At 44.4% G+C, this 14,825-nt stretch overlaps 1 protein-coding gene across 1 annotated transcript; it reads left to right on the forward strand.

Moving 5' to 3' along the window:
* Positions 1–19: 19 nt before the first annotated feature.
* On the forward strand, positions 20–13,299 carry MAP3K8 (mitogen-activated protein kinase kinase kinase 8; the record flags this gene model as incomplete). Its single annotated transcript, XM_015408277.1, has 6 exons — positions 20–181; positions 2,883–3,144; positions 6,127–6,233; positions 7,127–7,279; positions 9,163–9,409; positions 11,485–13,299. Coding segments are annotated over 6 exons (1,062 nt in total), but the record flags the coding sequence as incomplete, so codon positions are not given.
* Positions 13,300–14,825: the final 1,526 nt, after the last annotated feature.

The following is a 14,825-nucleotide window of genomic DNA, read 5'->3' on the forward strand; positions in this document are numbered from 1 at the left end:
AAAAATTATTTTATAGATCAGTCCTAAAAACGGGCGCTACCAAATTGACTCAGACGTGCTCCTGTGTCCATGGAAGCTAACCTATCGAAATATTGGTTCCGACTTCATTCCACGAGGGGCTTTTGGGAAAGTGTACTTGGCCCAAGATGCAGAAACCAAAAAGCGAATGGCTTGCAAACTGGTATGCTACTAAGAGTGGTCTTTCCTAATCTCCACTGTACTCTGCCGGGATTGTTGGATGATCTCATTTAATCGTAATGTTTTGAGATGGTACTTCTGTTGCTCTTTTCTTCCATCACAGGGGGGAGGGAATCTAAATGGAAGCACTCTGGCGTGCACGTGGGGAGGGTGGGGGGTTAGGTCTGGGCTTGGAGCACCACCTGAGCAGGGTCTGCCCCGTTCTCTTTTGGGAAAAGCTGAACAGGCACAGTGAGGAGTGCAGCCAGGATCAAAGAGAACAGAGCATCCTTGCTCACCCATCAGAGCCTTGTGAACCTTTGGTGGTTTGTTGCTTGATGAGCTGTATCAAGAGAGATTTAACCATTTGGGCCACTCTTATGCTACAAAACAAACACGTTTCACCCTAGCAAACGATGGGATGTATCAAGAGAGAGTTAACCATTTGTGCCACTCTTATGCCATCTAAATGTTACAAAACAAACACGTTTCACCCTAGCAAAAGGTTCAGGCAGAAGTTCAGCACTCACATGTACGTAAGAAGATAGAACTGACTGCAGCAGTTAACTTAGTGTAGCGAGGATGTTATCAAATAGTATGATGTAAGTTATGGTTCTGATGCACACATTGCTATCCTTGTCTGTCCTGTACACAAGAAGCTACTTCACTTAAATAAAGATGTTTTAGCAAACCATGGTTTGCACGAAGCATAGTCCACATCTGTAGGCAAACCACAGTTTGATCCTGCTGGTTTGCTTTCGTTTTTGTAAAGCTTAACATTTTCATGTCTATGGGGTAGGCGGCCCTTCACTGCCTGTAATTTTGGCTTATCCGTTCAGTCATCACTCCAGACTATCAATGACAGAAACCATAGTCTGTAAATGCACTTCAAGCCATGGCTTCTGATTCTGATTTGCTGGCTGAGCATAAGCCAGTGCTTGCTATCCTGACAGTCACAACAAACCAGTTAAATTTCTGTAAGGATGATTTTATGTGCCGTTCAAATGGAGACTGTATGTGAGATGTACCTGCGAGCCCTCCCCTGTAAAAAGGAGCGGGAAGCCTCGTTTGGGTGGGATTCTGCAGGGCGCTCGTTGAGTGCATAATGGCACCCCACAAATAGAGAGAACTCCTTAAATGAGTCGGTGACTCATTGACTAATGCATGGGGGAGAAATGTAGGGTTTGAGTCTTGGGCTTAGAAAGCCTGTACGTTTAAGCTTACGGGTGTTTCCCAGAACGTTTAACCCTGTATCTGGAGAACGTATCACTTCACAATAAGCTATGTAATATTTTTGTGCTTTACCAGTAGAAAGCTCCCAGATGGATTTTTATTTTCCCTCCAGCGTTTCCTTGACTCGCTCATTGGTAATCAGAAAAGGGTTACCTGTGGGACTCCCCCCCCTCCCTCCCCAGCTCTCAGGTATACACAAGAAAACTCTTTTGGACACTCCAGGGTGTGCTCTAATCCAGTTTGTATGCAGCCAGGGAGTTCCGGGTCTGGCTGTTGTCCTGTGCCGTGATAGCCTCACATTGCGCGTTGGAGGTGGGCTTCTGCTCGTACGGTGGGGCCAACGACTGCCAAGGCTACCATGCAGTGCTGGTGTGGCTGCAGGCAGGACGGCACAGCCTCCAGAGAGAGAATCCTCTGCTCCTGTAGTTTCCTGTGCTTGTGTGAATAGCCAGCTCTGTTTTGACAACTGACCCTGAGGTGGAGGGTTGTAGCCGTGGTATCTCCAAGCACATCTTCCCTCCCCACACTGGCATTAACTTCAATAGACTAAGAAGGGTGTGACTCTTCTTGGGATGGCACTGTTGATCTGGTTTGGCTGGCTTTAGAAATTTTATGGGCCTCCGCTGCCCAGGAGCTGTTTGTCCAGCCAGGAAATGACACGGAAGACTCCCAAGAATGGCTCAGGATCTCCACCGTCCTTTCTGTAAGACAGAAATTGGAAACGGTCCAGGCCAGAGCTTGGCTACATAAAGGCCAGTCCCAACATCACCCCCCAGAATTTCAGTTCCCAATGTTTTGGGTAGTTTTTTGAAGGCAAAACAAAAAGGCTCCTTCACACAGTAACTTCAAAGGGGACAGTCAGTCACAGTGCATTACACGTGCAGGTACAAGAACAACTAATTTTCTATGAGCTGTTAAGTATTATGATTAGGGAGCAAGTGTTTGGTATCTAATTAAGAGCAGGTTGGAGTGCTCCGTGCATCCCGGGCTGTGCACACACCCTGCCCTTCCTCTAGGCTACGGGCTAGTTATGAAGGCCCTCCTGGTTTGTGAGTCAGAGAACAGAAACGGCTCAGATTCCTCTCAATATTCATTTGCTGTGGGGGATCCAAGCAACATTACTCCAAACGGGGCTTCTGTGTCAGAAATTACATGTTTACATTATTCTAACACCCCTTCTTGCCACTGGGGAAATGGCAGTTTTTCCCTTAGTTGCCATGTTTATAGTCACATGGTGTGCAGTTTGCAAGTACCTCTTGGCTAGCTCCTGTGACGTCTTTGGTGGAGAGCTACCTGACCAAGTCTACTTTGTCAATATTTGCTTCAAAGTTTTATTTTAAATTTTAACCATTCTTTTAAAGACTATTCACGTATGCTCCCCTTAACACAGTACTACTAAAGCAGGAGAGACAGTTTATCAACAAAAGAAATCAGGCTGCTTTACTTAGCCTACCTATGTTTTGACATCCTAGGTACCAGTGGAACAGTTTAAGCCATCAGATGTTGAGATCCAGGCCTGCTTCCGCCACGAGAACATTGCAGAGCTTTATGGAGCCATCTTGTGGGATGAGACGATCCACCTTTTCATGGAGGCAGGAGAAGACGGCTCTGTCCTGGAGAAGGTGGAAAGCTGTGGACCGATGAGAGAGTTTGAGATCATTTGGGTGACAAAGCACATCCTCAAGGGGCTTGAGTTTCTTCACTCAAAGGGAGTTATACATCAAGACATAAAACGTAGGCTTTATGTTCATTTGTAAATAACTCTTTCTTCGTATACCTCATTAGAACAACATAATGTTGAAAACTTCATTTTGAAGATTGTCTTTACATCTCCATCTGGGAAACCATCTGATAGGGTTGCCAGCTCCAGACTGGGAAATTCCTGGAGATTTGGGGGGCGGAGCCTGAGGAGGGCAGTGGTGGGGGAGGGGGTGGACTTCAATGGGGTACAACGCCGCAGAGCCCACTTTCCAAAGCAGCCATTTTCTCCAGGGGAACTGATCTCTGATGCCTGGAGATCAGTTGTAATCAATGCTCCCTCTAAGCTGTGGAGTCTTGTGAGGAAAAATTCCACTTTGTGAGCCGCTGGCATTAAAGTTGTGAGCGAGGCATTTGGATACTGCATAAATCAGTTTGCTCTGGAGCCCTCCTTCCTGAGCGGAGACAAAAATGTGCGAGCTGGAGGCTAAAGAACTGTGAGCTAGCTCACACTAACTCAGCTTAGAGGGAACACTGGTTGTAATCCCAGGAGATCTCTAGTGACCACCTCAAGGTTGTCAACATAAGAACATAAGAGATGCCAATGTTGGATCAGGCCAAAGGCCCATCCAGTCCAACACTCTGTATCACACAGTGGCCAGAAATACCAGTGCCATCAGGAGGTCCACCAGTGGGGCCAGGCCATCCCACTGTTGACCCCCCCAAGCACCAAGATGACAGAGCATCACTTGCCCCAGAGTCCCTATCTATACCTTGTGGCTAATAGCCACTGATGGACCTCTGCTCCATATGCTTATCTAATTCCCTTTTGAAGCCGTCCATGCTTGTAGCCGCCGCCACCTCCTGTGGCAGTCAACCTTACCATCTGGGATGCCTTCACAATATAATCCATTATAGTGGAATAACAGTGTAGTCCTCAGCAGTACTGAATATGGAATTGATGCCTGAAGCTATATGGACCAGCCATATACTATTTTGGGGTGAGCACTCTGGGTCAGTGACAGAGCACGTGGTTTGCATACTGACGTCTTGGGTTCAGTCCCTGGCAACTGCAGGCAGCAGGGCTTGAGAAAGACGTTTCTTTGAATGGAACCCCAGAGAGCCACTGCAGGTCAGACCAGACGGTCCTGAGCTAGATGGACCATCCGTCAGAGTTGGTATGAAGCCACTTCAGTCCATTACTGATGGTTGCTTGCAAAATGCGAGTGTTTGGGGTGTTTAAATGTCCCTTTTGCTCTGCACAAGCTGTGCGTGTGCCTTAGAGAATGTCCGGTATGATGCCAGGGATTCTCTGTAAACCAGCTAGTGTTGGAAGACCATTCTGCTGCATTATCACTTTCCAAGCAGTTTCTGGCAGCAAAAAATGGAGGGCTGGAAGCACAGCCCTTCCTCTGAAAAATAAACATTTCCATTGTGTAATGATTGCACACAGTTTTTGGCATCATTACTCATACGATTGCACACAGTTAAGACAGAAAGGTGGTTCAGCAAAGGGGCTCTGCTTGTAGTTGGCACATTCCTCCAAAGGCAAGGATGCAAAAAGTCCTCTCTGGGCATAGGATGCTTTCCACCTCTGTAGTTTGAGGCTGGGATTTGCAAACGGGTCTAATTAGGAAAGGTGTGTCTCTTTGAGAATCGCATGAATCTTTGGTCTTGATCTGGCAAAGCTGATTGCTCGCGAATGGTGCCGTCTCTGCTCTTTACCCAGTGCTATCCACAAGGTCATCTGCTTTGGGAACAATAGTCTTCCCGGCTTGATATAAAAATAACCACTTGTTTAACTAGGATATTGGTGGTTTAGGGGCTATATGCATTTTTAAATAGTGCATGTATACTCTGAAGTAAGTCCTACTATGTTAAATGGGTCTTACTGTCAAGTGAATGTGGCTGGGATTGCTGCTAAAGTCTTATAAATAAAGTACTTTCCCGAGGAGCATCTGAAACCCATCAGGATTCTAGTCTCAGGAAGGGTTCTAGTCTTAGGAAGCTTACATACAGGGTTCTGATTTTGACTTTGGTGGAGTTTCCCCTGGCAAGGTTTCTGGGCACAATATCAACCACTGCTGATGCTTACCAGGAAATAAATATTAGCTAGCTTAGATGTAAAGTATCATCTTATTAGGGGGTACAGTTTATTAAGGCATGTCTTAACATTTCAGGGTGTTCGAAGTGCTTTGCATACATTACCTAAGTAACGCTTAGTGCAACCTTATAAGGAAGGCAAATTTTATTGTTCCCACATTACAGATCAGGGACTGAGACAACCAGGAAGGCCATGAGAGGAGGGGACTAGAGGGACAGAAGTCCAGGGGAACCAAGTCACCCTGGGGGCCTGTGGAGCTGTTTAAATCATGTTATTTGCTTTCACTTGATGTTTAGGTTAAGTCATTAAGGTGCGCAGGAGAGAAACATTAGCAGTTCTGCAGTGCTATCCTTAACAAAGGAATACTCTTTTAATTCTGTTGTCTGGAGGACTGTGGTGGTCGTCAGCCACCCACCTTGTAGTATGCTCAAGGCCATCTAGATAGTTCAGAGCTGAAGCGAGATTTGAGATTTAATAGGCATGAAGGGCTTTAGAGATGGGGAAAGTTCCATTTTTGAAGCTGAAGTCAGTCAGGATAATATTATCCCATCAGAACTGATCCAAAACTTCTTAAGTAGAGACATGGGGTTGGAAGAATAAATATACAGTATTTTACCCAAATTTAATCTAAAATATTGTAATTGGTCTGTCTCCAGCTCATAGCTGTTACTGGAAGGAGTAGCTGAAGCTTTTTGAAAAAAGTATCTCATGAGGTTCAACAATAGCATTACAGATCCCCTTAGCTTGGCATTGTTTTTCTTGGCTTTGTGATTTTATTTTATTTTATGTATTTAGAATGAAAACTGTCTGTGTTTCTTGCCTTCTCTGACCAAGTGGGATGTTCTCTCTGGTTACAGAGCGTCTTGAAATGTTTCTTCTAGAGCCTAAATCCTCCTTTATCTCTTTGTTTCTAGCAAGCAACATTGTTTTCATGTCAACCAAAGCAGTTCTGGTGGATTTCGGTCTCAGCGTTCAAATGACAGAAGACATTTACTATCCTAAAGACCTCCGAGGAACAGAGGTAATGATCCAGCCCTGAGAAGGAAGCCCTGCTGGTTTTCTCTTGTGTTGCTTGTAATTAAAGATGAATGGGAAGGAGCTGACTTTGGGGCATAATCCACTAGCAAGTTGTAATATGCGCTCACATTCATTTTAATAGAGGTTGAACAGGTAGACTTTACGGCAGATCACACACTCTTTGAACTGAACTGTGAAACCTGGTTTGAAGCCCACGGCTCCTAGCACATCGCTCCGCCAGAACTGGCTTTCTGTGGGAGACGGTGTTGTGCTTGCCCACTGTAGTTTTGCATCCTCCCATTGGTCTCTTTCGTTCTTCTTTGTGAGACCCAGTAGTGCGCGCCCCCCACAGCTGCAGCTAGCTTTTGCTGCAGAGTTGGCAGGATGAAAGAAGGGCAGAGTTGGAGCACCTGCCTTAAGAGGAAAGTCTAGAGAGTCTGGGGCTTTTCAGTCCAGAAAGAAGACAACTGTGAGGAGAAATGATAAGAGTTTATACATTTAGGCACGGGATGGACAAGGGGGATAGTGGGAGCATTCTGGCCCTCTCCCAAAATACTAGAACTCAGGGGCACCCAGTGAAGTTGTTAGGAAGTAGGTTCAGAACAGACAAAAGGAAATACTTCTTGATTCAACAAGTAACTAAACTGTGGAATTCACTCCCGGGGAAGGCAGTGATAGCCACCAGCGTAGAAAGCTTTAGAAGGGGGTTAGACATATTCATGGAGTCCATCCTGGAGCCTCAGCCTCTCTGCCCTGTGTGCCCTCCAGGACAACTGGTTGGTCACTGTGTGAAACAGGACGATGCTGGACTGGATGGACCACTGACCTAACCCAGCAAGCCCTTCTTATGTTCAAGCCCTGAACAGAAGCTGATTTCCCTCTGAACTCCCTTTGCAGATTTACATGAGCCCAGAAGTGATTCTCTGCCGGGGCCACACGACCAAAGCTGACATCTACAGCCTGGGAGCAACCATTATTCACATGCAGACTGGCAGCCCGCCGTGGGTGAATCGATATCCTCGTGCTGCGTACCCGTCCTACCTTTATATAGTAAGCATCAACTAAGGATGGTCAACTGAGCATCTAACCTTTATTTATTGGAATGGTTTTTAGTTTTGTAAGCCGCCTTGGGTTTCTTTTTGGAAGGAGGGTGAGGGTAAGAAGGGTCTTAAATTACAAGTAAACATGCAATTCTCTCCTCTGATATCACTTGTGTCTGACAATAATTGACTGCTTTAGGAGCAAAACGGCAGACTGGGTCTAGCAGTAAGATCGAGTTTTGCAGCCTTGATGGTTTGTTCAAATATCCCCATTTTAATTTTGGTTCCCCCTTGTAAGAAATGAACCAGTGAGTTCTTATTTACATGCGGCTTTGTTTCGATTTTTGCAACCAAACTTCCCCGTTCCAATTAGCACATTTTCCAGCATTACTTATTTTTGCACAAGTGGGACATGCATGGCTTAAAAGAAACAAAGGAATCATCAATGACAGCAACACAAGACAAGGCAGACCAAAAGTGATGCTGATGACGGCGACGCGAAGAATCAAAAAGCAACCAAAGCAAGCCGTATCCACTCCATCCTTAACTGGGCTACAGCAACCAGAGAGGAAAGGTTGTTGGGTGTTTTCTGACTTCTCAAAGACTGCATCGAAGGGATGATACTTAGGGACAAAACAGATGCAGTAAAGGTCAATCAACATGTAAAAGGCAAATGTCATGTGTTCAACCTGAAGGAGAGAATGGGGGTTTAATCCAACAACCTTAGGTGATTTCAGTAATACAAACTGGGCTCCCTGCAATCTTAGCTGCACATCCAATTTACCTTTTTACAGACAGAGATCTGTGGTCTTCATCACACGAGCTCTCCCAGAACTGGCAAACCTGCATGTGGGCTGTACCACTTCAGATTGTAGGCAGGACTGAACATGGTGACACATGTAGAAGCTGATGTCGAGGCAGTGGGGAGACCCATTTTAGGCTAGCTGTTCTCCCTGACATCCAGTTCTGTGTGTGAAGAGATTTTTTTAAATTGAAGGAGCAGTCAGACAGAGTTCCTGTCTACGGGCCATGCACAGTGTGGCCCTCTTCCTGTGAACTCAGCTTTGCGTGTGCGGGTCTGCAGAGGAACCCGCTGACATTCCATCCAAGACCTTTTTTGCATTCCTGTTGATTAAACTTGGTAAACTTCCCACAGGATTGTGGAAATATGAATAATATGACGAAATGAACAGATTTGTTTGTCTCTGACAAGAGCGGGAAGAGGCAAGAGGGGAAAACCACAAGTTGCAAAGTTCAGAGTGTGAAAAACAAACTCTAGTGTAATGAGCAAAAATGTCTTAAGCCATCTCAAGAAGTGCCAATTTTGGCCTTTTCAAGAGATGTACACGAATACAGTTTCAATATTCAGGTTTTCTCTGGGACAAGAAATAGGTCATGTGCAGTTTTTTTGTTTTGTCTTGTGCCCTAACAGGTTTGTCTGTGTAGCATACCTAATACGCAAAGCATTTGACTGGAGCACACTGGCGATGTGTGCTCGTGGAGGCTCCAGCACGTGGCCAGGGCTCACAAATATTTGCCCAAATTGTATGAAGTCTACTGTTCTGTCATGACAAATGGAACTCCTTGGCTTCTAAAGTGGGTCACACTCTTCTGGCTGCTACTTAACACCACACATTCGCCTTGAGTTTGGATTGCAGACCTTTGCATGAACTTAGTGCAGGTTTTCAGTTTGTCATTAAAGTGCGAAACTAGCTGAGCTTCCAGTTCTGCCGTCACAGCAGCAGAGTGGCGAATGGCCAAACCATGAGTCACCAGGGTGAGGAAATTCCTAGGGCGGTAGCTGTATAATAGAAAATACCCTCTCAAAACTCTGCTTTCTCTTCCCTACTCTGTCATATCAGCCTGTTAAAACTGCTCTTATGTTTTGATTAGATACATAAGCAAGCACCACCGCTGGAGGACATCGCAGAAGGCTGCAGTGTTGGCCTAAGAAGGTTTCTGGAGGCCGCTCTGGAAAGGAACCCAAACCAGAGGCCTTCTGCTACGGAGCTTCTGAAGCACGAGGCTTTGCACCCGCCAAGGGAGGAGCAGCCACGGTGCCAGAGTCTGGACTCGGCCTTGTTTGAAAGGAAAAGACTGCTGACCAGGAAGGAGCTGGAATTGCCAGAGAACATTGCTGGTAAAAAACCAACCCTGTCCTCCTACCTGTGTCTCCTTATTATATAAGCCTCTGTTTGCAACAAGGCTGAAGCTTCAGGGCTTAAGGGCCTCCTTTGAAATCTGTGCCTCAGAGTCTTGACAAGATGAGGTCAAAGAAAGATCACTTTCAAATACGTGGCAGAAATCCCATCAGCTGCTCAGCGGGGGTAAAGGCCTAGGTCATTCATGCAGGAGAATAGGGTGGCAAAGACCTGGGGAGAGTAGACGTAGTACATTTTAGCATTACTTCAAGGGGAAAAAAACTTAAAGCATGTAGAAAATTAGCATAGCAAGGGGGAAAGTTCAACCCATTCTGTTTTGTTGCTTTCTGCATGCAGGGCATTTTTAACAGATGGGAGCATTTCAAAGTGTGATCATCCCCCTGCAGTCTGAAGTGGTATGGTCCATTCTGCCACCTCATTCCTCCTCATGTCATGTTGCCAGCTCTGGGTGGGGAAATACCTGGAGATTTTGGTGGTGGAGCCCCGGAAGAGTGGGGTTTGGAAAGGGGAGGGACCTCAGCGGGATACAGTGCCATAGAATCTGCCCTCCAAAAGCAGCCATTTTCTCCAGGAGAACTGACCTTTGTCATCTGGAGACTGATTGTAATAGCAGGAGATCACCAGGCCCTGCCTGGAGGTTGGCAACCCTGTGCATGTAAGAACAGTGTTCGCCGCTTTAGCCTAAGTTCTGTCATTCCTTTAGAACCTATTAAATAGCAAACATTCAGTCATCCTCCAGGAAGTTCTCAACAAAACCAAACCGAACAAAAAGTTTCATGGACTTTCCAGAGTTGTGAAATAATTGTCTCCAGTATTTGGAGTGTTGGGTTGTTTTGTTAACACTCTGAGGGGGGGAAACAGCAGCAATTCAAAGCCGAATTAAACCAAAAGCTGCATTATCAGTGGAATGCCATGGGGGGGGGGAGCACTTTTTCCTTCCTCTCTCTGAGACCCATCCCAAAGTTATCTTTTGTTAGGGGGCCTCTCTGCTTGTTTGTCCACCTAGCATGGAATTTTTTCCCTCCGTTTGTCAGAGATCTGCATAGACCGCTTTTGTGGTACCACATGGTCTTATGAATGTCAGTACGGAGCCTGGGGAAGGAAAGGGATATGAGGATGTTTTTCCCGTAAGAATTCTGTCTGAACACATGAAGTCTACAGTCAGGTGGCAGTTGGCGTCATCCCTCTCCTGTCTTGTCCCTCCGGATCCTTGTGGTCCACTGAAAAGCTTTAAATTTAAACACAAGAGTGAACTCTCTGGACCTCCAAACACAAATTAGAGGTTGGATCCAGCCCACTTTTTTGTTCACTCTCACTCCTCATCTTTTTACAGTCCCCATCACATATGGCTTTTGTCCATGAACCCCAGGATAGATTATTTTTTCTGGCTGTCAAAGGGGGACTCCCCAGCCCTTTTCCTTTTCTGCCCACCGATGGAAAAGATGGTTGGATACAACCCTTGTGCCTTAACTGGTAAGAGAACTTGCGTTCTCTCTCCTGCTTTGTTAGTATCTTGGTGGATCAGACCAAGGTCTGCTTAACCTGCTCTTCTTTCCATGAATTCCGGAAACTAGGAAGCAGCATGTGGTTCAACAGAAGTTAGCCAGTAGTCCACCAACGCTCAACTTTTTGTTCTGTCTCAGGGCTTAGATAGCCAACCTGTAGCTATGGTGTAGTGACCCCTGCCTTGTTGCCTGAATCTTCTATGTGGTGCCACGGCCAGGTCCTACAGGACCAGAGGCCAAAATCACACCAAGACACAGGTACACATATGGATAGTAAAATACACCAGAACTGCACTATCTCAATACTTTGGAGTCACCTGCTTAAATCACAGGGCATCATTGGTTTACAAAAACGAAGCATCCCATTTTCTCACTGTCATTTTTATGGATGCCAGAATTGAGAAACAGAGATCTGTAGCCAAGTATTGCCATTCATCCTTCTATTTTGAAAATCTGATGTATTATTTTTCTTGAAAAGAAATTAATTCAAGACCACTTACTTGGAAACGTATAATGATGATGTTCTCTTTCTAAATCTTTTTTATCAGATTCTTCATCCCTTGGGATTTCTGAGGAATCGGAACTGCTGAAGAGACAACGATCACTGTACATAGACTTTGGGGCACTAGCTGGCTACTTCAACATTGTCCAGGGATCAACGACCATAGATTATGAATAGATCTAGGGATCTCTTACCCTGAACTGAATTCCTCCTGTAGACAGAAGAAGAAGAAAGTGGTTATTTTTTTATCATTTGAAGGATTTTATAAAACTAAATGAAGATACAGTTACAAGAAGATGCAACCACCCCTCGAAGGTTGTTATTTAGAGTAAAATATTGCTCTTTAGAGACTTGGCATGGACATATCATGGGAGTAATGATCAGTATGTGAAAGTATAAAAATACATGCATGCACTTTTTCTAAAAAAAGTAAAAGACTTGAATGGGGGTCAGAATAGCCTAACTAAGCTAAGCTTGTCCTCTCCTCCCCGTGGATGTTGCTTTAGGCCATACTGAATGCCAGTAATAATTAATGAAGTGTCTCTGGGATTGGCTCATGGGGCTGTTTCTAAACACCATCTGCTTCTGGTCGCTATGTGGCTTTTGATGAAACAGAGATCATGGGGATACCCTGGCTGTGATTCCTCTATGTTGCAAGCTCTTGAGTTATAGCACTGAATGAGTTTCCCCAAGAAGGCCCGGAGCATTGTTAGTTGTTGGGGGTATAGACTCATCCGTATTCCATCTTGACTTGCCAGTTTTTGGATGTGTCTCACTTGGGCCCAGAAGCAGCTCAGTGACCCACAAAACAGCATCACCTGAGCATCTGTGTTCTTCTCCACCCAACCACCCACTTGTTTTGCTGATTGATTTGGATACCAAGGAAGGCAACTCCCTGTCTTTTTTGAGAACCTTTATGTCCCCTCCCTTGGGCTCCTCAGTGCTCTTCTCAAGTTATGTTGGTGCTTATACTTTGATCTTCCAGCTTTTGGGCTGAGTGAGAAAACACACCCTAGCAGCTTGAGTAGATCACCGGGACAAAATAATAATCAATTATTAGCCCATGTAGGAATACTCAAGATTTTTTTTTCTTGAGTTGAGGACAGTAGTTACGACAGTGTATTTGAGAACCTTAGTATATAGGCTAGGACAGGAGTCCCTAATCTTGCTGAGCCGGTGTGCACTTTGGAATTTTGGGGGAAAGGTATTGGGTGCCACCACAAAATGGATTTCATGAGGGGCAATAACAACTGGTTGGGAGTTTTCAAGACAAGCGTTGTCCTAAATAAGGATAGCTGTTTCTGACTGGGTACTCCTAAGGTGAAGCCTGATGGTATCTTCTGAGTTACCTCATGCTCCAGTGATGTGGAGAAAAGCCAGTATTGGCTCTTTGGTTTGGGAAGGAACAAGTAGGCCCCAGGAAACAAATGATCAGGCACCATGTTCGGTATCGCTGGACTAGGAAATCCTATGGAGCCTGTGTGCCTCATTAAGTTTCCTTCACTGACTGGGTGAGTCCGCTGATTTTACAGCAGATTCATAGGATGGGAAACAAGCACAAAAAGTTCATTGTAACTAGAGGTATTATGCTTAAAGCTTGTACACTTTAGGCTGCTACCACTTTAATTGGCATACATGTATTTTGACTGGGCTGGCCCGCCTTGGATGCAATTTTCCAGAAAGTTTGCTTATACAGGCCTCACCAAAATGAATGGGAGCTGTACAAGAGCATAAAATAAGCGCAAGTGGTTTAAAGATCACAAAAAAGTAACTCTGTCAGTATGAGCCTAATGTTTGTATTAGAATATTGTGCAATGTTGGGGAATTTATGCCAATTCTGATGGTGGCTTAAGCTTATAACTGTGGGACCACAGGTTTAAGATAAACATGTATTAGAATGTCATGAATGATAGATTATTTTATGTTCCTATGGAAACAAACTTCCTTTTCTCTTAAAGATGTTGTATACATTTAAAACATGATGTTTTGGATGGCAGTAAAATTGTTTCAAGAACATACTGTTGTACATCCCATGGGATGAATATATAAAACTTTTATAAAACGTTTCAATACTAAGGATTAATGTCTCTTTAAGCCTTTTCTTTTTAAGGTGGCATACTATGTATGTTGTAAATAGAACTCTTCATAAAACAACATCCCTATTTTAAAGTGTAAAGTAAGAACATTTGTATACACGATATTTGTATTTAATATCTTCCCTGTTTGCAAATAGCACTGGTTTAACTATTTGAAAGAATAAATCTGTGCTTCCTGTATAGTTAGTTATTTTTCTCTCTCTGTGTACAATCAAACAGTTGCATTACTGACATATTGTTACTTTTATATCTTCCATAATGAAATGCTTTCCAAGCATTCTACAAACAACGAAGCATTCAGTAATTTACAAGAAATTGGCCAATGGTCCACCAATGCCTGATATTTTGTGGTAGTTTACAGCATAGATCAGTGGCATACATGGGGTGGTGTACATAAAGTTCTTAAGAGCTCTCTTACCTAAGCACTGACCAGATACATATATGACTGTTGGATAATCTATCTGCCAATCATACTTTGGGCCCTAATTGGCCTCATATTGATTTCAGCTGGTCATTCCCAAATAGGGGTGGATGGGATTGTAGTCCGGGGGGGGGGGAGATGAAACAGAACTACTTTGTAGGTTTTTCCCATCTCCCTTTTCATTATGAATTACTCTTATCCACTTAAAAATGCTTGGAAGGGTAATCCTTACAGGTATTTTTACCTTATACAACTATATATAAGACTCTGCAGAGAATTCTGTTGCTTATCAGCTACCTCCAGTGTCCTCACTGGGCCACCTTGTTGAGGAAGTGATTTTTTCTTTCTTTTTTTGAGGCGCAGTCCTCTGAAATGTTAATTCTCAGGCCCGATCTTTTCAACAGCCACTGCTTCTGAAAAAGACATATGTCTGATTCTATGCAAGTGTACCCAACTCATGCAAAATGCACATATATTTTATGCTTGGATAGGGAACATCAGTTCAAGATGTTCAAGTGAGGCTTGATCGACAGTCATGCAATCAATTTTCCTTCACTATTCCAGGCACAGAATCATGGGTATGGAGTAAGGCCACTGCAATGTGGTCTAAAAGCAAGGTCCTCTAATAGTTTGTCCAGAGCATCCAGAGCACTGCAAGAAGAGAAGGGACAGGAAAATCTTGTGTATCCTATATCCTATCAGAGGTGCCCATGGCAAAACAGGCACAGAATCATGGGTATGGAGTAAGGCCACTGCAATGTGGTCTAAAAGCAAGGTCCTCTAATAGTTTGTCCAGAGCATCCAGATTGCATTGCACTGCAAGAAGAGAAGGGACAGGAAAATCTTGTGTATCCTGTATCCTATCAGAGG

This window comes from Gekko japonicus, unplaced genomic scaffold, assembly GCF_001447785.1.
Source record: "Gekko japonicus isolate JY-2015 unplaced genomic scaffold, Gekko_japonicus_V1.1 scaffold5539, whole genome shotgun sequence".
In the NCBI taxonomy this organism is placed as follows: Eukaryota; Metazoa; Chordata; class Lepidosauria; order Squamata; family Gekkonidae; genus Gekko; species Gekko japonicus.